At 67.3% G+C, this 27,833-nt stretch overlaps 1 protein-coding gene across 3 annotated transcripts; it reads left to right on the forward strand.

Moving 5' to 3' along the window:
• Positions 1 to 27,138, forward strand: LOC142824343 (cell adhesion molecule CEACAM6-like). Of its 3 annotated transcripts, XM_089772394.1 has the most exons (8): positions 5 to 267; positions 6,919 to 7,293; positions 19,606 to 19,881; positions 20,021 to 20,287; positions 21,557 to 21,680; positions 24,444 to 24,493; positions 25,182 to 25,213; positions 26,295 to 27,138. In XM_089772394.1, exons 1-8 carry the CDS (start codon positions 198 to 200, stop codon positions 26,412 to 26,414), a joined length of 1,314 nt encoding a protein of 437 aa, XP_089628520.1. In that variant the 5' UTR covers positions 5 to 197; the 3' UTR covers positions 26,415 to 27,138. The 3 variants fall into 3 exon arrangements, with proteins under 3 accessions (XP_089628521.1, XP_089628522.1, XP_089628520.1); XM_089772395.1 differs by lacking the exon at positions 24,444 to 24,493 and having other exon boundaries at positions 1 to 267; XM_089772396.1 differs by lacking the exon at positions 20,021 to 20,287 and having other exon boundaries at positions 1 to 267.
• Positions 27,139 to 27,833: the final 695 nt, after the last annotated feature.

Raw genomic sequence — 27,833 nt, forward strand, 5'->3', positions numbered from 1 at the left:
GGGCGAGGGCCTGGCTCAGGGTTAGCCCGGCCCCTGGGGGCGGAGGGGACCGGAGCCGTCTCGTCCCCACCCCAGGGGCAGAGTCTCAGTCGGGAGCCAGCGCAGGCAGCTGGATCGGCCGCTCCTGAGGGGACCCAGCGTCCGGCCCCACGCGCACTGCGCTCTCTGCCAGCCCCTGCACAGCCCGGGGAGGGGCCATGGGGCACCTGCCTGGGCGCTGCGATCCCCCCGCATGGGGGGGCGCGTGGAAGGGGCTGCTGCTGGCAGGTGAGAGGGGAGTGCAGGTATGGGCAGGGGAGGGGGGTGGGCTTGGTGGTTTTGGAGAAGAGGGCAGGGGCCACGGGGGCCAGTCTCAGGTGGGTCCCCTGCGCCCCAAGGATCCACCCCCAGGCTGACCCGTCTGCTGGTGCTGGGCCGTGCTGGCTGGTACCTGGGAGCCGGGTCAGCCCCGCCCTGGGACACCAGCACCCGGCTGTCCTCTGCCCCTGCCTGTCCCCGGATGCACCCCCCCCGTCCGCCTGTCGGTCCTACATACCCCCCATCCGCCTGTATATCCACAGATACCCGCCTGTCTGTCCTACATACCCCCATCCACCTGTATATCCACAGATATACCTCTACCCGCCTGTCTGTCCTACGTACCCCCGTCTGCCTGTATATCCACAGATATACCTCTACCCGCCTGTCTGTCCTACATACCCCCGTCTGCCTGTCTGTCCTACATACCCCCATCCACCTGTATATCCACAGATATACCTCTACCCGCCTGTCTGTCCTACGTACCCCCATCCACCTGTATATCCACAGATATACCTCTACCCGCCTGTCTGTCCTACATACCCCCGTCTGCCTGTCTGTCCTACATACCCCCATCCACCTGTATATCCACAGATATACCTCTACCCGCCTGTCTGTCCTACGTACCCCCGTCTGCCTGACTGTCCTACGTACCCCCGTCCACCTGTATATCCACAGATATACCTCTACCCACCTGTCTGTCCTACGTGCCCCCGTCTGCCTGTCTGTCCTACGTACCCCCATCCACCTGTATATCCACAGATATACCTCTACCCACCTGTCTGTCCTACGTGCCCCCGTCTGCCTGACTGTCCTACGTACCCCCGTCCACCTGTATATCCACAGATATACCTCTACCCGCCTGTCTGTCCTACGTACCCCCGTCTGCCTGACTGTCCTACGTACCCCCGTCCACCTGTATATCCACAGATATACCTCTACCCACCTGTCTGTCCTACGTGCCCCCGTCTGCCTGTCTGTCCTACGTACCCCCATCCACCTGTATATCCACAGATATACCTCTACCCGCCTGTCTGTCCTACGTACCCCCGTCTGCCTGTCTGTCCTACGTACCCCCGTCCACCTGTATATCCACAGATATACCTCTACCCGCCTGTCTGTCCTACGTTCCCCCGTCTGCCTGTCAGTCCTACGTACCCCCGTCTGCCTGTCTGTCCCCCTATGAACCCTCTGTTGGCCTTGTGTCTGTATCTCCCCCCCCATCCCCTCACTAGGGATGTGACAGTTAATGCAGCTGGGGGGGGGGGCAGCAGCCCCGTGGTCGGGGTCTGGACGGTGGCGCTTGGACCCCGGGTCAGGGGCCTCCCACCAGCCTCTCCACGGCGTCCCGGGCTCCCCATGGACAGAGGCTGGAAGGCGGCAGCCTCCCCCGCCCCTCCCCCCGCACTGCTGCCTCTGATAAGGGGGAGGCAGGTGGCACGGCAGAGCTGGTGCTGGGGGAACTGGTTTTTAAGCCGGCTCCCCCAGCACCCGCACTGGCTCCTGCTGCCCCCCCCCACCCGTAGGAGGGAGTGATGGGGGGAGAAAGGTTTTTGGGAGGTAACTGTGCTGGGAGCTGGCTTGAAAGGGGCTCCCTGTGTGTGTCGGCTCCAGCCTGCCCCCCCCCCCCCCACTGCCGCTGCTACAACCACCGCCACCTCCACCGCCACCGCCACCAGCACCACCGCTTCTATCACAGGCAGCAAGTCGTGGGGGGGGAGAGTCAACAAGATTATGTTACAGGCCAAGGCTTATCAGTTAATCATGTAGGACCCCCCCTCCTTGCTGGGTGGGGGCTGTAGCAGCCAGCTGCCTGGCCCCGGGCCCGCCATGTGGGGCAGGCAGCAGCCCTGAGCCCCTGGCTGGGACCTGCTTCATTAGCAAGTGTGGTATGCCTACATTACCCTCCTAGTTCGAACTAGCGGGGTAGTGTAGACATACCCCAGTTGACAATCTGATGAGCTAATGCTTTTGAGAAATTGACCCACTCAGCGACTGGTCACTCCCCCCCCCCCCCCCCCGCGCTGCCTCTGTCAGAGCCAGTCCCCAGCTGGCCCTGGGCTCCATGTGCCGCTGCCACTGGGAGACACCATGGGGTGAGCGGGGCCGGGGGGGGCGTGTGAGTCCCCCACTTTGCCCTTGAAATGCAGCAACAGCCCCTCTGCCAAGGTGGAAGCGCCCGCATCGCCCATCCCATTAGCCAGTTAATCAAAGTGCAACTTCCCCAGCCGGCGGCCCTTATCAGAGAGCGGAAAATGGCCCCAGCAGGCCCCGGCGGGAGAACTGCGGCTTCCCCCTCACACAGCCCTGCTGACTCACTAATCGCACACTTAGACAATAGTAGAACATCATTGACAGACACATCTGTAGATGTTGATACATTTTCACACATTGATTTCAGCTACAGCACAACCCAGCATACACTGCTCACTTTCTATTTATTATAACGATGTGCACTGTAACAATAAACACGATAGTATTTACAGTGCAGTTGAGAGAGATGCTGTAATGCAGTCTCTCTCTCATGCCAGTTGTCTTACAGGTGTAGAATGATGTACCAAAAGAACTGCATTCGAAAACCAAACAATGGAAAACTTTAGCACCTAGAAGACCACTCAGTCCTACTTCTTCTTCAGCCAGTCGTGCAGACAAAGAGGCTTGGTTCCATTGGTGGGGTGTAATGCTGCCTGCTGCTTGTTTGCAATGTCACCTGGAGGTGGAACAGGTGTTCACATGGCGGTGTTGTGGCTGGCATGCACTAAACGTTCCAATGTCCCTTCCTGCCCAACCCCCATTCCAACTGCTGATGTCGGGTTCTGCTCGGTAGCGATCCAGAACGGCGCGGGCCGGTGACTGTTCATTGTGATCAGGCAGACACCACCTGCCGATGTCGGGCTCTGCTCGGTAGCGATCCAGAATGGCGTGGGCCAGTGACTGTTCCTTTTGATCAGGCAGACGCCACCTGCCGAAGGCTGATTGTTCGGGCGGGTCAGGTTCTGCAGTTTCTGCATCAGAGTGTTGCCCTTTTACGGGTCCTGGGAGCAGGGGCCAGGCCTTGTCCCTCAGCTGTTGCAGGCGCTTCAGATTCAGACCCACTGGGCCGCTGCCGCAGCGCCCTGTGAGATCTCACCTTGGTACCGCCCTCCCGCGGGCTCAGATCGGCAGTGAGGTGCTCTTCCAATGAGCAGCGGGTGCTGGGGCGTCAGGTGAGCGGGAACTCTCGGCAGAAGGGGGGAAGCAGAGGAGAGGGAACGTTCTCCCAAGGAGTTCTGTTACAAATCTCATTCCTGCAGTTTTGTCACCAGCGCCACCAGCCTAGAAGCGCGTCCTCTGGGGTGAGGCCAAAGCCCCCAGGCACAGGAATCTTTCACCCATCTGGCACGTAAATACCTCGCCATGGCAGCTGCAGCAGTGCCCTGCAAGCACCTGTTCTCACTTTCAGGGGACAGTGTAAACAAGAAACAGGCAGCAGTATCCCCAAACCCCACAGACTGGTTTGCCTGCATGACTGGCTGAACAGGAAGTAGGACTGAGTGGACTTGTGGCCTCTAAGGCAGGGCTGGGAACCTTTTTTGTGTTGGGGGCCACTGACCCACAGAAAAATCAGTTGAGGGCTGCACACAAGTGAGACGTGGAAAAAAAACCTAACCCTCATTGTGGCACCTGAGGCTTTGTCTACAGCGCACCGTTGCTCAAAATACAATACGCAATCTGAGCTACGCAAACTGCAAATCTTATTTTGAAATAGTTTATTTTGTACTTTGGCGCCATCTACACAAATTTGGAAATACCCCGCTATTCCGAAACGTCCCTTACTCCGTGTGGAATGAGGCGTACAGGGACGTTGGAAGAGCGAGCCTGTTCGATTTGAAATAGCAGTGAGGACGCGGGACAGGTATGTCGGGACACTCTGGTGTCTCGAAATAGCGCTGCAGGGCAGATGTAGCCTGAGAAGCAGAACGACCCTCAGAGCCTAGGGGGCCAGCCTAGCAGACTTTGTGTGCTCCAGCCCCAGGGGAGCAGCTGGGGGGCCGGAGAGCCAGTGTCTGCTCCCCAGTGCTGGGGGTTGACTCTGAGTCTCTGGGGCCACATCCAGCCCCCGGGCCTGCGGCCCCCACCCCTGCTCTAGTTTTCCATGTTTCACTTCTGAGAGCAGCCATGGAGCAGAAATTCCACACGTGTCAGTTGCTCTTCCACCAGACAGATCTCAGGGCATGTTTGTGCGAGGGACTGAGAAACACGACAGGTTGAACCCTCCGCTCCGGCACCCGGGGACCTGACCGGAGCCGAGCCCGAGAACATGCTGGACCACGGGAGATCATAGAATCACAGACACTAGGGGTGTGTCTAGACTACATGCCTCCTTCGACGGAGGCATGTAGATTAGCCAGATCGGAAGAGGGAAATGAAGCCGCGATTAAAATAATCGCGGCTTCATTTAAATTTAAATGGCTGCCCCGATCTGCCGATCAGCTGTTTGTCGGCAGATCGGGGGAGTCTGGACGCGATGCCCCGACAAAGAAGCCTTTCTTTATCGACACAGGTAAGCCTGGTTTCACGAGGCTTACCTGTGTCGATGAAGAAAGGCTTCTTTGTCGGGGCATCGCGTCCAGACTCCCCCGATCTGCCGACAAACAGCTGATCGGCAGATCGGGGCAGCCATTTAAATTTAAATGAAGCCGCGATTATTTTAATCGCGGCTTCATTTCCCTCTTCCGATCTGGCTAATCTACATGCCTCCGTCGAAGGAGGCATGTAGTCTAGACACACCCTAGGACTGGAAGGGACTGCAAGAGGCATCGAGTCCAGCCCCCCGCCCTCACAACACGACCCTGAATCTGTATCCAGTACCGCCTAGACCAGCGGTGCTCAGCCTTTCCTCATTCGCAACCCCTGGAGCCAGGAAACATTTTGTTGAGCCAAAATTAAAAAAATAAAATAAGAAAGTGAAAAAAAATGTTGAGCAAAAAAACTCAACCCAACAACAACAACAAAACAAGCCAGGAACATTTTGTTCCAGCCCCTTTAATTTAAAGCTCCAGTCCGCCCCCTGCCACTCCCCCCACCCCTGCTGCGTGTGTGTCGGGCGCTGAGCCGGGAAAAGAAAGTACTGGCCAGCCCGGATCGGAGCGCTGCGACCCCCAGGAAGGCGGCCACGACCCCCCGGGTTACTCACCACTGGCCTAGACCATAGACGCGGGTATCGTCGAGCAGCATCACCCACACGGCCGCTGCTGGCTGGGCTCTGAGAACACCGGGGGGTAAATCAGCCAAATCACAGCCCAGAACTGAGCTGGTGGCTGGTAGGACCGTGGGACACCTGGCCACAGCCCTGCTGAGGGGCCACCGGGCTCACTCAAATCCTGCCGGGCCAGGGAGGGTCACTCGCGTTTCTTTGGTGCATTTCGACAGGGAAAGAATCGTTAGTAAAATAGCAAAGTGCAGCACCGAGGGCTCTGGGCTGGGCTGGAAATCTCTGGAAATGTAGAAAACGTCCAATATTCCATGCCTTTCCATCGCGGCTCTGCCGTGTAACAGGGCGACTAGTCACAATTCATTACTACGAGTCTTGATTTCTGGAGATAACTGTGTAAGTTAACTGTGATTGACAGACAGCCCCACTACCTGTCTCCTTACCCCCCCCCAGGTGCCAGGGGGTGGATATTGGGTCCCACGGAGCAGCTCTGATTTCCACTCTCTGAGCTCTGGCCCTGGACGTTTTCTCACCAGACGTCCCTGCCCAGCACCACGTCCCAGGGGCTGCCAGCCCCACATGCCCCCCCTCCTGTCCCAGTGGGAGGGGGCACCAACCCCCCCTCCACACCCCTCACTCACACCCAACCCTGCCCTGGTGTGTCAGACCCGGCGAGGGGGGTTCACTCGTTTCTCCCACAGCGGCTCTGGGGACACCCCCTGTCTCCATGGGCCATCAGCAGCTCCTGCTCCCACCCCTGCCTCCGCTCTGGGACTGGGGAGCGAGAGCTGGAGCCGGGGCAGGTCCCAGGCAGCCGGGCCGAGCTCTGGATGGCCGGGCCTGGACGGGCTCCGGGTCTGTCCCGTGCCCTGTGCAGCGGGCGGCAGGTCTCCCCTGGCCAGGCACCCGCGGGTCGTGTCCCCCAGGCCCTGTGCGTCAGGTCGCCAGGTGTCTGGTATTTTCGCCTCCTGTTCGGTAAAGAAAATCAGAAAATACCAAACACCTAAAATGTCCAGTATTTTCTGACTTTTTTCCCCTGCCAGGAGGCGAAAACACCAGACACCTGGCAGCCCTGCACACACTCAGCAAACGGGCCCAGTCTCCGGCCCCTCCTGGACCCCCCCGCAACTTCTCCCCCCCCCCCTCCGCTTATCTGGCTCCGCAGGGGAGCTCTCGTCCCGCACAGAGTAAGAAAACCAGCTGGACTCTGACAAAAAAAGCCCCAAAGATCTTAAAGGGGCCATGCTGGGTTTTTCGTATTTTTCTATCTATTTTTTGCTCAGCACGTTTGGTCTCCCCCTTTTTTTTCTCAACGGTGTTTTTTTTAGGGGGGGGTCGGTATTTTTAGTTAAAGCATCTGGGAACCCTGCTTGTGTGAGCCCCCTGCGCCCGGCTCCCCCTCCCAACTGACTCTCTGCTCCCCGCAGCCTCCGTCCTGGGCTCCTGCCTCCAGCCGGCACCGGCCCAGAGCACCCGGCCCCCAGGGACCATCGTCCTCAGCCCGCCGAGCCCCGCGGTGGGAGGGGGCGTCAGCCTGGCCCCGCGGGATCCTCCGCAGAACGTGCTGAGCTGCGCCTGGTACCGATCAGCGACCTCTGATGAGCCCGGACGGATCCTCACTTACTACCCGTCGGCACCGTCTGCTCCGAGCATCGGCCCGGTGCACACGGGGCGGGAGACAGGGGGGCCAGGCTGCGCCCTGCACATCGCGGGGGTGACGCTCAATGACACCGGGAACTACTCGCTGTGGATGGACGCTCCGCCCAACAAAGTCACCGCCGCGGTGTTTCTGCGCGTCTGGGGTAAGCGCCACCACGGGGAGCTGCGCTCCCACCCTCCCCCACCACACCCCTCCGCCCCACCCCCGCCGTGGGCTCTGGTCCTCTCCCCGGGGCTGCTGGGGGGGAGGGGTGCTCCAGGCATGCGAGAGGGGTCCATGCTGGGGGGCACAGGGGAGTCAGTGCTCAGGGATCGGGGCCCTGCCCCCTCCCTGTGCGTAGCTGGTGCTGCTGTGACCAGCTGCTCTTGTGCGCTGGGGTGTTTGGGGGCAGATTCACCCCGTCTCCGTCTGGGCCTCTCTGGGGTCCCCCCAGCCCCCTCCATGGGTGCTCAGTGGGACCAGGACTGGGGCCCCTGGGGCTGGAGATCTAGGTTGTACATTTGGTTAGGGGGGCTTCCCCAAAGACTCTGGAACCCCCCACAACACCCCCCCAGTCTCTATGGGTTCTGTCCCCACTAGCACGTCCTGCTCCCCTCCTGCTGGTGCCCATTGTGCACTGTGATCAGTGCAAAGATCCTCGCACGCCCCCGGCTTGCACTTATGTGATTCTCAGCCTCAGTTTCCTCCCCCCCCCCCCCCCCCGTGCCTGATCCTGGTCCCCTGCCGCCCGATCCCAGTGGGAGTGTGGCTGGGATTAGGGCACTGAGGAGGGCTGTGGGCCTGAGATCTAGGGGGCAGGAGACGGCCCCCCAATGTCCCAATGCCTGTCAGTGCTGGGATGCCAAGAGTTGGGGGGGGTCACTTTTTGTCTCAGTTTACAAGGCCTGTTGGATTTTCTAGCCCTGGTTGTGGGGGGAGGGGGCGCTGCTGCTGGGGGTGAAGGGGAAGCCCTGGGAGCCCTGGGGCCTCTGCCTGGGGAAGTAGAGTCAGAAAGCAGAGGAGTCTCTGGGCACCCGGCCCGTCTGTTGTCTGGGGGGGAGGGTCCCTGTGCGGATCCTGAGACCCTGCAAGGGGCTGAGGGCTTGTGCCGACTGCCAGAGGAGGAGAAGACGCCCCCCCCCTCGCCCATTGCCCTGCCTGCCTGCCTGCCCCAGAGGGGCTGGTGCTGCCTGAGGCGCCTGGGGGAGCTCGCTGGAGCCTCCTTAGCGTGGGCTCCCTGGCACTAGCACCGTGGGTCAGCGCCGCCAGCTCGCCCCTCCGGCCTGCTTGGGCAGTGTCCCGGCTGCGCCTCTGCCAGGCCCCTCACCGAGGCATCTGGTCTCCAGCCCCCGCCAGCCTGGTCTGCTTCCTCCGGCGCCCCCCGGCCCTCGCTGGCACCACCGCCCCGCGGGAACCGTCTGCCCTCTGCGCCGCGCTGCGCCTGGGGGAAGGGGGAGATGATTCACCTCTCTGCGGCTGCGGATGCCTGGGCTCAGGGCCGGGTCTGCCGCCAGCTCGCTGGGTGCCCGCGGACCGGTCCCGGACTCCCTGGGGCCTCGCTCGCAGCTCTCACGTGGAGCGCGGTACCCTGCGGGCACCAGGGCCTGCGGGCGCCTGACTCCGCGCTGGCAGGAGAGACCCAGGGGCCCGCGTGTTACAGTCTCCCCCACGGGGGGGCAGATCCCCCCGGATTGGGCAGTGGCCCCCAGCTCCAGCGAGCTGCTCCTGGGCCGGTCCCGCCTGGGCCACGCAGCCCCCCCAGGCGTGATACCCCCAACGCAGGGGCCCTGCAGCGGGCTGGGGCCCCATGGCAAGAGGGAGCAAGGGCTCCCCGGCAGGCAGAGTCTGGGGGACCCCAGGGACCATGGGGACGGTGGGGGGGTCCTGCAGCAGTTGGGGGGCAGATCCCTGCCCCACAGCAGAGACGGGCCACCCCAGGCTGCACAGATGCCCCCTCCCCAGCCCCCTGCCCCAGCTGCTGTTCCGTTGGCAGGGGCAGGTGCCCGGCTAGACGCCCCCTGGGCCCAGGCAGTGCGGGGAGATGGCCCAGTGCGAGGCACCCGGGGGCTCTGCCGCCCCCAGCGTCCAGGCCCCCAGTCACCCGAGGCCTCCGCGTGCCCTGGGCCCCCGGCCAGGCAACCCCCCCCCGCACCCGAGAGCCCCGGCGCCTCCTCCCCCGGCCAGGCAACCCCCTGCACCCGAGAGCCCCGGGGCCTCCTCCCCCGGCCAGGCAACCCCCCCCCCGCACCCGAGAGACCCAGCGCCTCCTCCCCCGGCCAGACAACCCCCCCCCCCACCCGAGAGCCCCGGCGCCTCCTCCCCCGGCCAGGCAACCCCCCCCCCCGCACCCGAGAGTCCTGGCGCCTCCTCCCCCGGCAAGGCAACCCCCCCACCCGAGAGCCCCGGGGCCTCCTCCCCCGGCCAGGCAACCCCCCCCACCCGAGAGCCCCGGGGCCTCCTCCCCCGGCCAGGCAACCCCCCCACCCGAGAGCCCCGGGGCCTCCTCCCCCGGCCAGGCAACCCCCCCACCCGAGAGCCCCAGGGCCTCCTCCCCCGGCCAGGCAACCCCCCACCCGAGAGTCCTGGCGCCTCCTCCCCCGGCCAGGCAACCCCCTCACCCGAGAGCTCCGGGGCCTCCTCCCCCGGCCAGGCAACCCCCCCACCCGAGAGCCCCGGGGCCTCCTCCCCCGGCCAGGCAACCCCCCACCCGAGAGCCCCAGGGCCTCCTCCCCCGGCCAGGCAACCCCCCCACCCGAGAGCCCCGGGGCCTCCTCCCCCGGCCAGGTAACCCCCCCACCCGAGAGCCCCGGGGCCTCCTCCCCCGGCCAGGCAACCCCCCCCACCCGAGAGCCCCGGGGCCTCCTCCCCCGGCCAGGCAACCCCCCCACCCGAGAGCCCCGGGGCCTCCTCCCCCGGCCAGGCAACCCCCCCACCCGAGAGCCCCAGGGCCTCCTCCCCCGGCCAGGCAACCCCCCCACCCGAGAGCCCCAGGGCCTCCTCCCCCGGCCAGGCAACCCCCCACCCGAGAGCCCCGGCGCCTCCTCCCCCGGCCAGGCAACCCCCCACCCGAGAGCCCCGGGGCCTCCTCCCCCGGCCAGGCAACCCCCCACCCGAGAGCCCCGGGGCCTCCTCCCCCGGCCAGGCAACCCCCCCACCCGAGAGCCCCGGGGCCTCCTCCCCCGGCCAGGCAACCCCCCCCCCCCCGAGAGCCCCGGCGCCTCCTCCCCCGGCCAGGCAACCCCCCCACCCGAGAGCCCGGGGCCCCCTCCCCCGGCCAGGCAACCCCCCCCACCCGAGAGCCCCGGGGCCTCCTCCCCCGGCCAGGCAACCCCCCCCCCCCCCGAGAGCCCCGGCGCCTCCTCCCCCGGCCAGGCAACCCCCCCCCCCCCGAGAGCCCCGGCGCCTCCTCCCCCGGCCAGGCAACCCCCCCCCCCCCGAGAGCCCCGGCGCCTCCTCCCCCGGCCAGGCAACCCCCCCACCCGAGAGCCCCGGGGCCTCCTCCCCCGGCCAGGCAACCCCCCCACCCGAGAGCCCCGGGGCCTCCTCCCCCGGCCAGGCAACCCCCCCACCCGAGAGCCCCAGGGCCTCCTCCCCCGGCCTGGCAACCCCCCTCCCACCCGAGAGCCCCGGCGCCTCCTCCCCCGGCCAGGCAACCCCCCCACCCGAGAGCCCCGGGGCCTCCTCCCCCGGCCAGGCAACCCCCCCCACCCGAGAGCCCCAGGGCCTCCTCCCCCGGCCAGGCAACCCCCCCACCCGAGAGCCCCGGGGCCTCCTCCCCCGGCCAGGCAACCCCCCCCGCACCCGAGAGTCCCGGGGCCTCCTCCCCCGGCCGGGCAACCCCCCCCCCCGAGAGCCCCGGGGCCTCCTCCCCTGGCCAGGCAACCTCCCCACCCGAGAGCCCCGGGGCCCCCTCCCCCGGCCAGGCAACCCCCCCCCCCCCGAGAGCCCCGGCGCCTCCTCCCCCGGCCAGGCAACCCCCCCCCCCGAGAGCCCCGGGGCCTCCTCCCCCGGCCAGGCAACCCCCCCACCCGAGAGCCCCGGCGCCTCCTCCCCCGGCAAGGCAACCCCCCCCCGCACCCGAGAGCCCCGGCGCCTCCTCCCCCGGCCAGGCAACCCCCCCACCCGAGAGCCCCGGCGCCTCCTCCCCCGGCAAGGCAACCCCCCCCCCCACCCGAGAGCCCCGGGGCCTCCTCCCCCGGCAAGGCAACCCCCCCCCGCACCCGAGAGCCCCGGCGCCTCCTCCCCCGGCCAGGCAACCCCCCCACCCGAGAGCCCCGGCGCCTCCTCCCCCGGCAAGGCAACCCCCCCCCCCACCCGAGAGCCCCGGCGCCTCCTCCCCCGGCAAGGCAACCCCCCCCCGCACCCGAGAGCCCCGGCGCCTCCTCCCCCGGCCAGGCAACCCCCCCACCCGAGAGCCCCAGGGCCTCCTCCCCCGGCCAGGCAACCCCCCCACCCGAGAGCCCCGGCGCCTCCTCCCCCGGCCAGGCAACCCCCCCACCCGAGAGCCCCGGGGCCTCCTCCCCCGGCCAGGCAACCTCCCCACCCGAGAGCCCCGGGGCCTCCTCCCCCGGCCAGGCAACCCCCCCCCCCCCGAGAGCCCCGGCGCCTCCTCCCCCGGCCAGGCAACCCCCCCACCCGAGAGCCCCGGCGCCTCCTCCCCCGGCCAGGCAACCCCCCCACCCGAGAGCCCCGGGGCCTCCTCCCCCGGCCAGGCAACCCCCCCCCCCGAGAGCCCCAGGGCCTCCTCCCCCGGCCAGGCAACCCCCCCCCCCGAGAGCCCCGGGGCCTCCTCCCCCGGCCAGGCAACCCCCTCACCCGAGAGCCCCGGCGCCTCCTCCCCCGGCCAGGTAACCCCCCCCCCCGAGAGCCCCGGGGCCTCCTCCCCCGGCCAGGCAACCCCCCCACCCGAGAGCCCCAGGGCCTCCTCCCCCGGCCAGGTAACCCCCCCACCCGAGAGCCCCGGGGCCTCCTCCCCCGGCCAGGCAACCCCCCCACCCGAGAGCCCCGGGGCCCCCTCCCCCAGCCAGGCAACCCCCCCCCCCGAGAGCCCCGGGGCCTCCTCCCCCGGCCAGGCAACCCCCCCCCCCGAGAGCCCCGGGGCCTCCTCCCCCGGGGCCAGGCAACCCCCCCACCCGAGAGCCCCAGGGCCTCCTCCCCCGGCCAGGCAACCCCCCCCCCCCGAGAGCCCCGGGGCCTCCTCCCCCGGCCAGGCAACCCCCCCCACCCGAGAGCCCCGGGGCCCCCCTCCCCCAGCCAGGCAACCCCCCCCCCCCGAGAGCCCCGGGGTCTCCTCCCCCGGCCAGGTAACCCCCCCACCCGAGAGCCCCGGGGCCTCCTCCCCCGGCCAGGCAACCCCCCCACCCGAGAGCCCCGGGGCCTCCTCCCCCGGCCGGGCCCTGCTACACGGGGTTTGGCCCTGGCTGAGCAGCCGGTTAACAGGAAACTGCTCAGGCCAAGCCGGGAGCCCAGCACTGACCCCGGCTGCATCCGCTGGGCTGGGTGAAACCAGCTAGAACCGCTCCCCTGTGCGCCTGTCACCCCCATCCCCGCCAGTGCTCCCTGTGCGCCTGTCACCCCACCCCCACCAGTACTCCCTGTGCGCCTGTCACCCCCACCCCCGCCAGTCCTGCCTGTGTGCCTGTCACCCCCACCCCCGCCAGTCCTCCCTGTGCGCCTGTCACCCCCATCCCCGCCAGTGCTCCCTGTGCGCCTGTCACCCCACCCCCACCAGTCCTCCCTGTGCGCCTGTCACCCCCACCCCCGCCAGTCCTGCCTGTGTGCCTGTCACCCCCATCCCCGCCAGTGCTCCCTGTGCGCCTGTCACCCCCACCCCCGCCAGTCCTCCCTGTGCGCCTGTCACCCCCACCCCCGCCAGTCCTGCCTGTGTGCCTGTCACCCCCACCCCCGCCAGTCCTCCCTGTGCGCCTGTCACCCCCACCTCCGCCAGTCCTCCCTGTGCACCTGTCACCCCCACCCCCACCAGTCCTCCCTGTGTGCCTGTCACCCCCACCCCCGCCAGTCCTCCCTGTGTGCCTGTCACCCCCACCCCCGCCAGTCCTCCCTGTGTGCCTGTCACCCCACCCCCACCAGTCCTTCCTGTGTGCCTGTCACCCCCACCCCCGCCAGTCCTCCCTGTGCGCCTGTCACCCCCACCCCCGCCAGACCTCCCTGTGTGCCTGTCACTCCCACCCCCGCCAATCCTCCCTGTGCGCCTGTCACCCCACCCCCACCAGTCCTCCCTGTGTGCCTGTCACCCCACCCCTGCCAGTCCTCCCTGTGCGCCTATCACCCTGACCCCCGCCAGTCCTGCCCCATGCGCCTGTCACCCTGACCACATCAGCGCCCCCATGTGCCTGTCACCCCGAACTCCCCACCCTGTGAGCGTGGCTGTAATCTTCTGCCAGTGCCAGCCCAGCCGTGTCAGAAGTGGGAAGTTGCTGGAAATGGCTCGTCAATAATTAACTGGCTCCTGGAGTTTGCACCCAGCAGGGCGGGTTCAACCATCTGTTCTGGCTTCCTGCAGCGCCCGGCCCCAGAAACCCCCTGGCCCTGTCTGGAGCCGCCCCAGAACCCCCTGGCCCTGCCTGGAGCCGCCCCAGAAACCCCCTGACCCTGCCTGGAGCCGCCCCAGAAACCCCCTGGCCCTGCCTGGAGCCGCCCCAGAACCCCCTGGCCCTGCCTGGAGCCGCCCCAGAATCCTCCTGGCCCTGCCTGGAGCCGCCCCAGAAACCCCCTGGCCCTGCCTGGAGTCGCCCTCGCCCTGGCTGCCCCAGCCCGGAGCCCAGACGGGGACCCACCCTGCCCGCGGGCGCTCGTCCACCAGCTGCTCCCAACCTGGGCCTGGGTCAAGTGGGCCGCGTCCGCATCCACCTTCAGCCTCCAGCCACCCCCTCGTTGGGCCCGGCTCCGCGTCTGGGCGCCCCCAGGTCTGCTCTCCCCCAGGGGCGGCTGTTCTCCGTCCCCCGGGCTCTGGGCGCAGCGCGCTGGGAGCTGCCGGTGGCTCCCTCCGAGGCGTTCGCCCCCCGCCCCCCGCCGTTCTCTGCCTCCTCTCTGCCCCAATGAGCCGGGGAAGCGTCGTCCGGTCCCCGGGCCCAGCAGGCGGCTCCTCCCCCGGGACAAGCGCTGGGGAAGCCTGTCGGAGCCTCCCTCGCACGCCTGCAGCCTCCAGCCAGCTCAGCCCCACTGGCCGAGAGCAGAGACCGAGGGGTGCGATTGCCCTGGTGCCAGTGCACGTCAGTTCCACCATGCAGCAGTGACCCTGCGTGCGTGCCTCAGTTTCTCTGGGTGCTTCACCAGTCCCTGGATGGGGAGGGCAATTTCCGGGTGCACGAGGGCTGATGCTGTCCGGGGTGCTCAGGACTCTCCGGCTGAGTTCTCCAGGGATTCTCGTCCGACCAGGCTCAATGTGGCTCCGTCACCTGCCGTGCTCCAGGGGGAGCTCCAGCCGGGGGTCAGGGAGCAGGGCTCCCGGGGCAGGAGATGGGGCGTCCGTGACACAGGAAGGCAGACAGACCCGGGCTCTGAGCTGCAGGCACCGGGGAGCCAGACGCTGGAGCTGCAGGGAGACAGAGCCAGCCCCGCGCCGTGGGGCCGCTTCCCTGCAGGGAGACAGAGCCAGCCCGGCGCTGTGGGGGCCGCTTCCCTGCAGGGAGACACAGTCAGCCCGGTGCCGTGGGGCCACTTCCCTGCAGGGAGCAGCCCCCAGAGGGGGCATCACCAGTCCTGGGGCAGTTGGGATCCAGGCGCAGCGTCTCTGGAAACCACCGCGCCTGTGTCCTGAGCTCCGCCTGTCTGCCTGGGACACCCTGTCGCCTGTCACCCTGTGCCCAGCCCGGGGGTCGGCCTCGCGCCTGTGTCCTGGGCTCTGCCTGTCTGCCTGGGACACCCTGTTGCCTGTCACCCTGCTCCCAGCCCATGGATCGGCCCCGTGCCTGTGTCCTGAGCTCCGCCTGTGTGATGTAGTGGGGGGACAGTCCACTCGCTGGGCGCTGTGCTTGGGCTGTGGGTGGCCCCTGCTGGCCTCTGTGCGCACAGCCCAGCGGGGGGGGGGTCACCCTGAGGACCCTCATGTCATGACAGTGACCCAACGGTTCTCACGGGAGGGGGGAGGGGCTGGGACAAAGGCAGGGGGTGCTTTCGGGAAGAGTCAGTCTTGGCTAAAGAAACGTGGAGAGAGGGGACTAAGCCGAGCGCTGGGAGTTGAGGGGCCTGGGCACCCCACCCCAAGGGGCTAGAGCTGCCTGGCCCTGACTCCTGTAGCCACATCCCGTCTGTGCTGGGCTGTATCCTGGAGCAGCAACAACCCCCCTGTTCTACCGGCTGGCGGAGCCTGTTCTGGCTGCTGCGGGGGTGCAGGGTCGGGGGACCTGACGCGCCGTCCCAGGGGTGTCAGGAGCAGGATGCGCTGCACCCTGTGGAGGGAGTTTCCAGCAGTGAGTGGCGGGCGCAAGAGAAGCTGGAGGCTTGTAAGAGCCAGGCGTGCTGGAGACAGAGCGAAGCGGTTCCTGGGAATCGTGGGGCGCTGCAGCACTAGACTGGTGAGTCTGCACCGAGGGGCCCAGCGGGCAGATGGCCTACGCCCGACTCTTGAAGGCAGAGCTGGTGGGGCTGTGCAGAGAGAGGGGCTTGCCTGTGCGGAAAGCAACCAAGCCCCAGCTGATTGCCCAGCTGGAAGAGAATGACCAGCCACAGGGCTGGGATCCTGTCCCAGCGGGGAGCAGCCAGACCCCCCCAGGGAGCGTGTCAGGCTCTCAGACCGGAGGGGGGGCTGGAGCCTGCCAGACAGACACGGCACCCACCAGGCCACACTCCTCCAGCAGCGGTTCATCCAGGCCGGAATCCGGCACGGCAGAGCTGCGACGGCTGGAGATGGAGCTGAGGCCAAAGGAATTGGAGTCACAAGAGAAAGAGCAGCAGGACCGCAGGGAGGAGCGCCGGGAACGGGAGATGGAGCCCCAGGACCGGGAGAGGCAGCGGCAGGAACAGGAGAGGCAGCAGCAGCATGAGCGGGCCGTGGCGGGGCGGAGGAGCCGAGGGGCCCGGCTGCGCTGAGTGGGGAGGACCCCAGGGGGCCGGGGCGGCCAGGCACTTGGAGAAGCTCGTTGTCTCAGTGTAAGGACGTGGGGGACATGGACAGTTCCTCAGCTCCTCTGAGTGAGCCTGTGAGCTGCACCAGATCCCCCCTTGCTGGATCAGGAGGCCGCTCGGGTGCTCAGCCAGCTGGAGGATCTGCAGCTGGGTGACTACGACCGGGCCAAGGAGGCCCTGCGGCACAGTCCGGGCTGACCCCTGAGACGTACAGGAGGAAGTTCCGGGGGGTGCAGAAGGGGCCACGGGAGACCCATGTGGATCTGGCCTCCCGCCTGCGCAATCCTGCTGCAAGTGGGTGTGCGGGGCGGGGCCCAGACCGCAGAGGAGCTGCGCAAGCTGATGATGCCGGAGCAGTTCATGGAGCCTGCCCGCCCAGCCTGAGGCCTGGCTCCAGGACCGGAGGCCAGTAGGGCTCATCCACAGCCCAATCGTAGCGACCAGCGAACGGACCGTCCCCCACGACATCACCCTGCGCCCAGCCCCCGGGTCGGCCCGTGCCAGCGTCCTGGGCTCAGACAGCGCCAGCGACCCCCGTCCAGGCAGCAGCTCCGGGGCCTCCTGCCTGAGTCCAGGCTCTGCCGGGCGCCCCTTGGCCGTGGGCCCAGGTCTTGCCGGGTTTGATGCCCACACCCCCCCCCCGGCCGCCGTTTGCTCCGTGTCTGGGGCGCCCCCGGCTGTGACAGGACTCCGGCAGCCGAGGGGTTAACTGACCCCCCCCCCGGCCCCGATTTCTGTCTCCCACGGCCTGGCATGGAAATGGCCAAAGGAAATGTCCAAGGTGGCCCACGGGGAGGCAGCCCCACGAACTGTCCCCCCCCACACCCACAGCGCGGCCCCTGGTGGGGGCAGGGGCAGGGGCAGGGCCCACAGTGACCCCCCCCCCCCCGTTCCCGGCACAGAAATGCTGCCCAGCCCTGTAGCAACGCCCAGCCAGACCCTGGGGCCTGAGAACGGGCCCTTCCCCTCACGTGCAGCAGCTCCCCCGGCGCTGGGACGGGACCCCTCATCGTCCACCGTCGCCCCGACAACGGGACCCCTCATCGTCCACCGTCGCCCTGACAACGGGACCCCTCATCGTCCACCGTCGCCCCGACAACGGGACCCCTCATCGTCCACCGTTCCCCCGACAGCGGGACCCCTCATTGTCCACCGTCGCCCTGACAACGGGACCCCTCATCGTCCACCGTTCCCCCGACAGCGGGACCCCTCATCGTCCACCGTCGCCCCGACAACGGGACCCCTCATCGTCCACCGTTCCCCCGACAGCGGGACCCCTCATCGTCCACCGTCGCCCTGACAACAGGACCCCTCATCGTCCACTGTCAGAGTCCAGGCCGGCCAGGGCGGGCGGGGACCTCAGGGGGCATCGCGCCAGCCCCCTGCCCAGCGCAGGACCAGCCCCTCTCAATCGACCAGCCAGGGCTGGGACCAAGACAGCCCTATGGACGGAGACCCCCCCGGTGTGGTCTGGGTGTCGGGGAGACGCGCTGGGGCTGGGGAGCCGGCGGGAGGAGCAGGCGGGAGCAGGGCCCAGCCAGGGCTCCCAGGCCAGGGGGCCAGGGGCAGGCGATTGCTCAGCGAGGCCCCAGGCAGGCCTGGCCTGCGAGCGGAGTCGTCCTGGCCAGGCCCCAGGGGAATGAAATCAACCCCCCCCCCCCCCGCCCCCCAGGAACCCGTCCCAGCGCTTCCCCCCCCCCCGGAAAATCGGTCTCCTGACATCCCGCCTAGATCCCCCCCGGCAGCCTGAGCATCTGCCACCCCTGAGACCAGCCTCGCTCCAGCCTCCCTGGGCCCTGCAGGGAGTGGGAGGGGAGCCCCCCAGCCCCCCAGCCCGGCGGCAGTGACACAGCCCTTTCCCAGGGGCCCCTCTCACCTGGGGGCCGCCCCCCACCTCCGGGACGGTGCCTCTCAGGGCCTCCAGCTGCCTGCCATTGTGAGCCCCTCGGGGGGGCCCCTCCCTCTGGACCCCGGGGCCTCCCCTCCCAAGGGACTAGCCCAGCCTGTTCCCAGCCCAGGGCGACCCCCGGCCAGCCCCACAGGAGGGGTATGGGGCTGTGAACAGCAACGGGTCCCTCAGGCCAGTCGGCCTGGTCCCCCCGGTCCCCCACGTCTGAGTCTCCCCTCAGCCCGGGGCTCTGTCTCTTCCGGCCACCCCCGATCCGAGCCCCCATCTCCCAGCCGAGCCCCCATTGCCGCCAGCAACAGCCCCCCCGCCAGTGTCTCTGCAGGTAACAGGGTCGCCTGGGCCCCCCTTGCCCCCAATGTTCCCCCCTCGCTGGGACCAGCTGGGCCGGGTGCTGGGGTCTCCCCTCTGCACCCCCTGGCAGTTCTGGGCTGGTCCCTGCAATGACAAACAGCCCCCGTTGTCACATTTACCCAGCCACATCCCGGGGCCTGAGCACCCCCCCACATGCAGCCCCCCCAAACCCAACCCCCCCCCACTAGCACAGACCAGCGTGTCCTTGGCTCTGTGGCGGGCTCTGGGCACCCCTCCCCGCTCAGACACTGAGGGGACACGGGGAGAAGCCCAGTGCCTGGCGCAGTGAGGCCCCTGCAGAGCTATAGGGCTGAGCAGGAACGGGGGTCACGCTGGGGGCTGCCCCCCACCCCACTGGTCCCCCCGACTTCCATGGAGTGAGAGAGAGGCTCTGGTAGAGAGCCCAGGACGCGTCAGCGACGCCACCCCCAGCCTGGGCCTGGGCCGGGCAGCGGGGACCCAGTGCAGGGTCTGGCGGCACCAAGCGCCCTGCGGGACGACCACCTCATGGGATCGGCTCGAGACCTGGCCATTGGACTGGAGCCTGGGCGCCAGAGCCTCTTGGTCCCCTCCGCTCAGCGCCGAGAGCACCTGAACCCCCTGGACACCGGAGCCTCTCGGTCCCCTCTGCCCAGCGCCGAGAGTGCCTGAACCCCCTGGGCGCCGGAGCCTCTCGGTCCCCTCTGCCCAGCGCCGAGAGCGCCTGAACCCCCTGGGCACCGGAGTCTCTCGGTCCCCTCTGCCCAGCGCCGAGAGCGCCTGAGCCCCCTGGGTGCCGGAGTCTCTCGGTCCCCTCTGCCCAGCGCCGAGAGCACCTGAACCCCCTGGGCGCCGGAGCCTCTCGGTCCCCTCTGCCCAGCGCCGAGAGCCCCTGAACCCCCCTAGGCTCCGGGAGGGGCCGGTACTGTGGGAGGGGCCGGGGCCCAGATGGTGGCCGCTCATCTCTGCGCCATAGCAAAGAGCCGGCTCTGTGACCCCAGAGGGCAGCGGCGGGGCAGCTACATCGGGACCCCTCCCACACGCGCCATGGCAGCGAGCCCAGGACTTGTCCCCGTCTGTGGGGCAGCAGCCCCCACGCTGCATGGGGGCACAGGGCCCGCGGTGACGCTCTCTCTGCTCCTCGCACAGAAATGCTGCCCAGGCCCACGGTGACGCCCAACCAGACCCTGGTGCCTGAGAACGGGACCTTCTCCCTCACGTGTAACAGTTCCCCCAGCACCGACACCTGGCTCTGGCTCCGGGACGGGGAGCCCCTTGGGCCCAGCGGGCGGCTGGTGTTGTCCCCTGACAACCGCACCCTGACGGTGCTGAACGTCACCCGGGGCGGCGCCGGCGCCTACCAGTGCGAGGTCGGGAACGCCGTCAGCTCCAACCGCAGCGAGCCCAGCCCCGTGACAGTGACCTGTGAGTAGCCGCAGCCCCGGCCCTGCCCGCCCTGCCCGGCCAGCAAGATGCAGCTGCTTCTGGGGTGGGGTGTGTGGCTTTGGTCACCAGAGACCCCTCTCTGGTGCCACCGTCTCCTGCCCCGTCTCTCTCTGTGTAGATGGGCCAGACTCCGCCAGGATAGACCCACCAGGCCCCATCCTCCTGCCCCTGGGGTCCCCTCTGACCCTCACGTGTGTCGCCGACTCCGTCCCAGCCCCGAGCTATCGCTGGGCTCTCAACGGCACCGACACTGGCCAGACCGGCAGCAGCTTCACCTTGACCCTCACGACCAGCGCTCAGCAGGGCACGTACGAGTGCCAGGCTCACAACTCGGGCACCAACCTCACTGCCTGGGCGTCGGTCGCTGTGCGGGTGCCAGGCCCGGGTGAGTCCCCGGGAGGGAGCTGGGCGTTGCTTTGCTGTGGGGCTCTGTGGGGCCAGGTGTGGGGTCAGGGCAGGGGCGCGGCCCACTGGATGGAGCCAGGTCGGGGATGTGAAGAGGCGGGGAGTTCGCCCAGTGTCTGGTTGATGGGATTTGTCTCGCCTCCCCGATGAGCGGCGGAGGGAGGGGGAGACGCTGGGTCCTGGCTCGCGCCGCGTCTGGCTGCCCCACTGCGGCTCTGCGCGGACACATGGGCAGCCGCTGGCACGGACTGACGGGCTTTGGCTTTCGGTGCCTCCACTGAGCTCTGGGACTTCCCGCAGGCAGGGTCCGGGGCGAGGGTGTTCGCAGCACCCGGGGCCTGGGGCAGCTGGGACTCAGTGCGCCACCCCCACCCCCGCCGTGTAGGGACCGGTGCTGGGGGGCCTGGACTGCGGCTGGCCTGGGGGTTTGTATCCCCATGGCTGGAGGGGGCTCCGCTGTGCTTGGGGGCAGGGGATCCGCCAAGGCCTTTCCCAGCCCCATCGCGAAGGCGCGATCTGGTCACCCACCCCGGGACTGTCAGCTGCTGCAGCTGGGCTAGAGCCTGGCCCCCCCCCCACTTTCTGCCCCCCCCGTGGCCTCCCAGGGCTGTGCCCCCCCCCCACCCCCCCCCCGTGTGTACGCTCAGAGGCTGCTAGAACCTAACCTTGGGCCAGGCAGCAGGGACTCGGAGGTAGAGCCAGGACTGGGCAGCCCCAACCCCCCACCAGGCAGCGGGTCTGGGCCTGTCAGTCCCCCCCATGGGACCCACCTGTCACCCCCTCGGCAGCCCGGCTCCAGGGCAGGGAACAAGTCCCAGGCCCTGAGAAGTTGTTTCTTTGCCTGCGACCTGCCCAGGGCTTTTCCTGCAATTGTCCCTGGCGACATCTTAGCCTTTCCCGTGGCTCCCAGCAGCGCGAGAGCTCAGACCCCTCGGCCAGCGCTAGGCACACAGGGGGGCTGGCACCCCCAAACCTCCCTGCGCCCAAGGGGGCTGGGCAGCACCAGGACACCTCCCCGTTCCTGCCCTTTGGGCACCCCACATCCCGGGGCCTTTCTGGGGCCAGCCCTGTCAGGCTTGGGGGGCCCTGGCTCAGCTGCCCTGGTGTCTCCGGGGGAGGGGGCTGGAGTAGATGGGGGTTCCAGAGCCCCCAACAGGAGGGGCACCAATAGGAGCAGCGCTGGCAAGCGCAGGGCTGGGGGGCCGTGGCTGGGCTCCCTGACGCCCCCCTTCTCCCTTTCCTCCTCCAGACTCTTCTCCACAATCACCCTCGGGCCTGTCACCCGGAGCCATCGCTGGGATTGTCATCGGGTCCCTGGCGGGGGCGGCGCTGGTCGGGGGCCTGCTCTACTTGCTGCTCTGCAGAAATGGAAGGTAACGGCGCAGGGGCCGGGGTGCCTGGGGCTGGGGGCTGCCCTGCTGGGGAGGCCAGGGTGGACGAGGCAAGAGGAAGAAAGGGAGGGGTGGGCTGGGCAGACAGCTGTCAATGGACGGACGGATGGATGGACAGATGACTGATGTGGACATGTCTGTGGGTGGGTGGGAGGATGGATCAATACATAGTCCCAAGTGGAGCAGGATCTGCCCCAAGAGGTCAAGGTAACTGGGCCGCTTGGAACTACTGACCAGCGGGATACAAGTGAACATCCCTGGCGTGGGAAAAACACCTCAGCAGCCCAGCGCGGTGGCTCTGGATTCCAGAAAGGGGAACGACACAGGTGAGGAGGGCGTTGAACAGACATTAAAAGGCACAGTGAGAAAAGGAGACTCCCTGCAAGCTGCACGGACACTCTTCAAAGGCACCATCACAGAGGCCCAAGTTAAATGTATCCCGCAACTTAGAAACCAGAGACAGAGAACCTAAAAAGTGCCACCGTGGTTTAACAGCCAGTAAAAGAAACCGTGAGAGATAAAAAAACATCTTTAGAGGAGTGATAGAAATGTAGCCGTGTTAGTCTGGGGTAGCTGAAACAAAATGCAGGACAATGTAGCACTTTAAAGACTAACAAGATGGTTTATTAGATGATGAGCTTTCGTGGGCCAGACCCACTTCCTCAGATCAAATAGTGGAAGAAAGTAGTCACAACCATATATACCAAAGGATACAATTAAATAAATGAACAAATATGAAAAGACAAATCACATTTCAGAACAGAGGGGGGATGGGGGGGTAAATGTCTGTGAGCTAATGATATTAAAGGTGACAATTGGGGAAGCTATCTTTGTAAGGGGTAAGATAATTGATGTCTTTGTTTAAGCTTAGGTGTAAAGTGTCTCTGGAAGGGGAAATCCTGCCTTACTAATTGCTAGAGTCCTTTGAAGGGGTGAACACACATGTGGGCAAGGGGGACCCAGCAGATCCAGAGGACTCAGATTCCCAGCAATGCTTTGACAAGGTCCCTCACCAAAGGCTCTTAAGTATCCTGTCATGGTCTATGAGGGAAGGCCTCTTGTGGACTGAGAACTGGTTAAAAGACAGTGAACAAAGGGCAGGAATCAATGGTCAGTTTTCCGAGTGGAGAGAGGTAACCGGTGGGGTCCCCTGAGGGTCTGTCCTGGGCCCGTCCTATTCAACCTATTTATAAATGACCCGGAAAAGGGGGAAACAGGGAGGTGGCAAAATGTGCCGATGATCCCAAACTGGTCAGGATGGTTAAGCCCAAAGCAGACTGAAGAGCTCCCCAAAGATCTCCCCGAACTCAGCGACGGGGCGCCAGCATGGCCCATGAGATGTCCTGTCGGCCAACGGAAAGCAATGCGCGCTGGAAACATCGTCCCACCCCGGGGCCGTAACAAGGGCGGGGCGAGGGAGGCTCTTCCCTCGGACACACAGCGGAGGGGCGCAGCCCCACAGCTGCACCCCACATCCAGGGTCCCAGGCTGGACTTCCCCTCCCCAAACAGCCGGCGCGCTGCCTGAACAGCTGGGGCTCTGACGCGCCGGCGACTTCCTTCCCCCTGCTGCCTTCCTGCTTGGGGGGCGGGGGGGGGGGGGGTAGGAGTCCTGGGACCGCACCAGCTCTGTCCTGGGACCATCCTATTCAACCTATTCATAGGATCTGGAGAAAGGGGAAAGTGGGAGGTGGGGCCGTAGTGGGGGGTGTTACAGTCAGTCGTTGCTGTATTGAGCTGCGTGTGCGTGTGCGTGTGCGTGTGCGTGTGCGTGTGCGTGGCTTCTCTGGGCCCTGCAGCACTGGCTGGGGGAGGGGGAGGGGGAGGACTTACCCCAGAGTGTGTGGGGCCGACACCTGAGGGCAGGCACAGGAGAGAACTCCTGCCCGGGAGGGTGACAGGCTGGCGGGGCTGCACCGGGCTGGGGGCAGGGCCTGGGGGAAGGGTCGGTCTCGGCGGGGCTGGGAGGAGAGAGGGGGCTGGGAGCAGGGAAGGGGGGAGGGACCCGTGAGCCCCTCCCCCAGGAGGAAGGAGGCCGCTGGCCCTCGGGGCCTGTCCTAACGTTGCTCCCGCCCTGCGCTGTGCCCCTGGGACCCAATGAACCTTCTCTCTACCTGCCGCCTGAGAGTCCCCTCTGGCCGCGGTGGGGGGCAGGGTCGGGGACTCCCCCACACACCGCGCCAGACACCAGACTCCTCGGGAGAGTTCACCAAAGCAGACTGGGACGAGCCTCCCGAAGCCCCCGCCGAGCTCGGCGACTGGGCAACAGGCTGGCAAAGGGAACGGCGGGTTGGTCCAAAGTCAGGCACTTCGGAGAAATGAATCCCCACTAGACGTACAGCATCATGGGGCATCCCTAGTTCGAACTAGCGGGCTAGTGCAGACATAGCCATGGGGACTAACTGGGCTACAACTACTCTGCGGGGAGGGCTGGGCAGGCGGGTGAGTGCAGGGGTGGAGGTGGAATCGGGGCTGGGCTGGGTGGGAGATGGATAGGTGGGGTGGAGTGAGGTGGCGGGGGGCTGAGGTCGTGGATGGGTAGACGGGTGGGTGTAGGAGGGCAGGGGTGTCAGATAGAGGGCTGGGGAGATGGAGGGGGGGCCTGATGGTCCATGGGGAGAGAAGGGTGTGGGGCACCAGTTGGCAGTGCTGGGGAAGCCGGCTGGTTGCTGCCCCCTGAGATGGGGGATGCCCCCCCACCCCACTCTGCCCCACTGGCCTGACACAGAATCTGCTGTTCCCCCAGGGGGCCTGAGCAGCACGTTCCTGTCGGAGGCCAGGCCGCGCCCCCCCCCAGTAAGTAGCAGCCCCACCGCTTGCTGCTGCATGGGCATGGACAGGGCCTGTGACCACTGTGGGCGGGGCCTGTGACCACTGTGGGCGGGGCCTGCCAGCCACATGCCTGAATTGCTGCTCCCCTGCACCAGACTATGATGGAGGGCCTAGCACAGGGCATGATGGGAAACTCCTGAGTCAGACAGGAAGTGACATCACAGCTGCACCAGCCCCCACTGTGCAAGAGTCCGTCTGGGATTCCCTCCCCCCGTGGCTGCTCTGGGCTGCGGGTGTCCCCTGGTGCGGGGGGCTCAGGGGGCAGGGAGGGGCGAGGGGCGACGTGGGCCGGGGGTCCCCTGCTCAGCCCATCCCCCAACCCTGCTCCTCTTGGCCCCTAGTGCCAAGCCACGTGGCTGGTGCTGGGAACCTGGGGCCACACTGTGGAGACGCAGGCTGGGGTCCTGTGAGCCTGGGGTGCCCTTCCCCTCCCCCCCCCTGCGCCCCATTGCCTGCTCCCCTCTTGCCTGCTCTCCCCTCCCCCTTTGGGGACACCACCCCACCACCAGGAACCTCCAGTGCCCGGCCGCTGTGGCCACTGACCCAGCTGGTGCCACCTGGCCCGCTGCACTTGGGGGGGGTCACTGCTTGGGGGGCGTATCCCGGGACTGTCGTGTGTCTGACCCGTCTGTCTCCTGTCTCTGCCCTGCAGGCCAGGGTGTCGGGGACAAGAAACCCACAATGGTAAGGAGCCTTCATGTGCAGCCACAGGACTCCTGGGTCCCCCTGGCTCCGGGAGGGCAGTGGGGTGGGGAGTTCCAGCGGGGGGTCGGGGCTGGAGGCAGGACTCCTGGGTCCCTCCTGATTCCGGGAGGGCAGTGGGGTGGTGGGTTCCAGCGGGGGGTCAGGGCTGGAGGCAGGACTCCTGGGTCCCTCCTGATTCCGGGAGGGCAGTGGGGTGGTGGGTTCCAGCGGGGGGTCGGGGCTGGAGGCAGGACTCCTGGGTCCTCCTGGCTCCGGGAGGGCAGTGGGGTGGGGGGTTCCAGCGGGGGGGTCGGGGCTGGAGGCAGGACTCCTGGGTCCCTCCTGATTCCGGGAGGGCAGTGGGGTGGTGGGTTCCAGCGGGGGGTCGGGGCTGGAGGCAGGACTCCTGGGTCCTCCTGGCTCCGGGAGGGCAGTGGGGTGGGGGGTTGGGGCTGGAGGCAGGACTCCTGGGTCCCCCTGGCTCCGGGAGGGCAGTGGGGTGGGGGGTTCCAGCGGGGGGTCGGGGCTGGAGGCAGGACTCCTGGGTCCCTCCTGGCTCCGGGAGGGCAGTGGGGTGGGGGGTTGGGGCTGGAGGCAGGACTCCTGGGTCCCCCTGGCTCCGGGAGGGCAGTGGGGTGGGGGGTTCCAGCGGGGGGTCGGGGCTGGAGGCAGGACTCCTGGGTCCCTCCTGGCTCTGGGAGGGCAGTGGGGTGGGGGGTTCCAGCGGGGGGGTCGGGGCTGGAGGCAGGACTCCTGGGTCTCTCCTGGCTCCGGGAGGGCAGTGGGGTGGGGGATTCCGGGGGAGGTCGGGGCTGGAGGCAGGACTCCTGGGTCCCCCTGGCTCCGGGAGGGCAGTGGGGTGGGGGGTTGGGGCTGGAGGCAGGACTCCTGGGCCCCCCTGGCTCTGGGAGGGCAGTGGGGTGGGGGTTCCAGCGGGGGGTCGGGGCTGGAGGCAGGACTCCTGGGTCCCTCCTGGCTCTGGGAGGGCAGTGGGGTGGGGGGTTCCAGCAGGGGGTCGGGGCTGGAGGCAGGACTCCTGGGCCCCCCGGGGCGGCGCTGACCTGGCTTTCCTGGCTTGCAGGCTGACCCAGATGTTCACTATTCCACACTCGCCTTCGGCTCGGGAGCCCAGAAGCCGGCGCCCGGGCCCCAGCCCCAGCGGGAGAACGGCACTGTCTACTCGGAAATCAAAAAGAAATGACAGCGATTGGCTTGGGAATCTGGCCCATTCCCCTCCCCCCGATGGGGAATTGCCCCCCCAGCTAGCCCCCCCCGCATCATTTGCTGGGGGGAAGCTGCCGTCCCACCTGCCCCCTCCCGCTGCTCAGACCTGCCCCCAGCCTCACCTGGGGAGGGTCTCACACCCTTCTGGGGCGAGGGCCGTCAGGACTCAGAATCCCAGGGCTGGCTGGGACCTCAGCAGCCACTGAGTCCAGCCCCCCGCCCAGCGTAGGATCCGCCCAACTCAGCCATCCCGGCCAGGGCTGGGACCAGCTGGGACTGAAACACCCCAAGGCAAGGAGATCCCCCCCTTCCAGGGAACCCAGCCCGGGGCTTCCCCACCCGCCTAGAGAAAACCTTTGTCCTAATGTCCAACCTAGACTTCCCCCACCGCTACGTGAGACCACTGACCCCCCTGCATTTGCCCCCCCGAGAACAGCCTCTTGCCAGCCTCTCTGGAACCCCCTGCAGGGAGTCACAGGCTGCTCTCAAATCCCCCCTCACTCTGCTCTGCTGCAGACTGAACAGACCCAAGTTCCTCAGCCTCTCCTCATAGGTCATGTGCTCCAGCCCCCTAATCATTTTAGTTGCCTCTGCTGGACCCTCTCCAATGCGTCCACATCCTTTGTGTAGTGGGGGCCCAGAACTGGACACAACACTCCAGATGTGGCCTCACCAGAGCCGAATAAAGGGGAATAATGACATCTCTGGATCTGCTGGCAATGCTCCTCCTAATGCAACCTAATATGCCATTAGCCTTCTTGGCTACAAGGGCGCCCTGGTGACTCGTATCCAGCTTCTCAGCCACTGTCACCCCCAGGGCCTCTTCTGCAGAACTGCTGCCTAGCCAGCCAGCCCCCAGCCTGCACCAACCCTTGGGATTCCTCCGCCCCACGGGCCGGACTCTGCTCTGTCCTTGTTGAACCTCCTCAGCTTCCTTGTGGCCCAACCCTCCCGTCTGTGCAGGTCACTCTGGGCCCTCCCTGCCCCCCAGCGTATCCCCCTCCCCCCAGCTCAGTGTCAGCCGCAATCCATTCACAAAGACGTTGAACAAAACCGGCCCTAGAACCGACCCTTGGGGCCCTCGCTAGAACCCGGCGGCCAGCCTGCCACCAGCCCTCGACCACGGCCCGCGGGGCCCGGCAGTCCAGCCGGCTCCGTACCCACGGCCCAGTGCCGGTTCCCAATGCGACGCCCTCACCCGCCGGCACGAACACCGGGGGAGACGGGTCAAAGCTTTGCTGAAGTCCAGGCTAGCCCCCCGCCCGACCCCCCCCCAGAGCCAGGAACCTCGGCAGAGACGCCGGGCGGGTTGGCCAGGCAGGACTCGCCCTTGGTGAATCCACGTTCACTCTCCTGCTCGCTGTCCCCTCTCACAAGTGCCTCACAACTGAGCCCA

Source organism: Pelodiscus sinensis, chromosome 22, assembly GCF_052426305.1.
Source record: "Pelodiscus sinensis isolate ZL-2025 chromosome 22, ASM5242630v1, whole genome shotgun sequence".
Lineage (NCBI taxonomy): Eukaryota > Metazoa > Chordata > Testudines > Trionychidae > Pelodiscus > Pelodiscus sinensis.

Bases quoted from the DNA above. Each gene is read 5' to 3' on its own strand.
- LOC142824343 (XM_089772394.1), top strand. From the start codon at position 198: ATGGGGCACCTGCCTGGGCGCTGCGATCCCCCCGCATGGGGGGGCGCG. The intron at 268-6,918 runs GTGAGAGGGGAG...TGCTCCCCGCAG, and splicing joins GAAGGGGCTGCTGCTGGCAG to CCTCCGTCCTGGGCTCCTGC. The intron at 19,882-20,020 runs GTGAGTAGCCGC...CTCTCTGTGTAG, and splicing joins CAGCCCCGTGACAGTGACCT to ATGGGCCAGACTCCGCCAGG.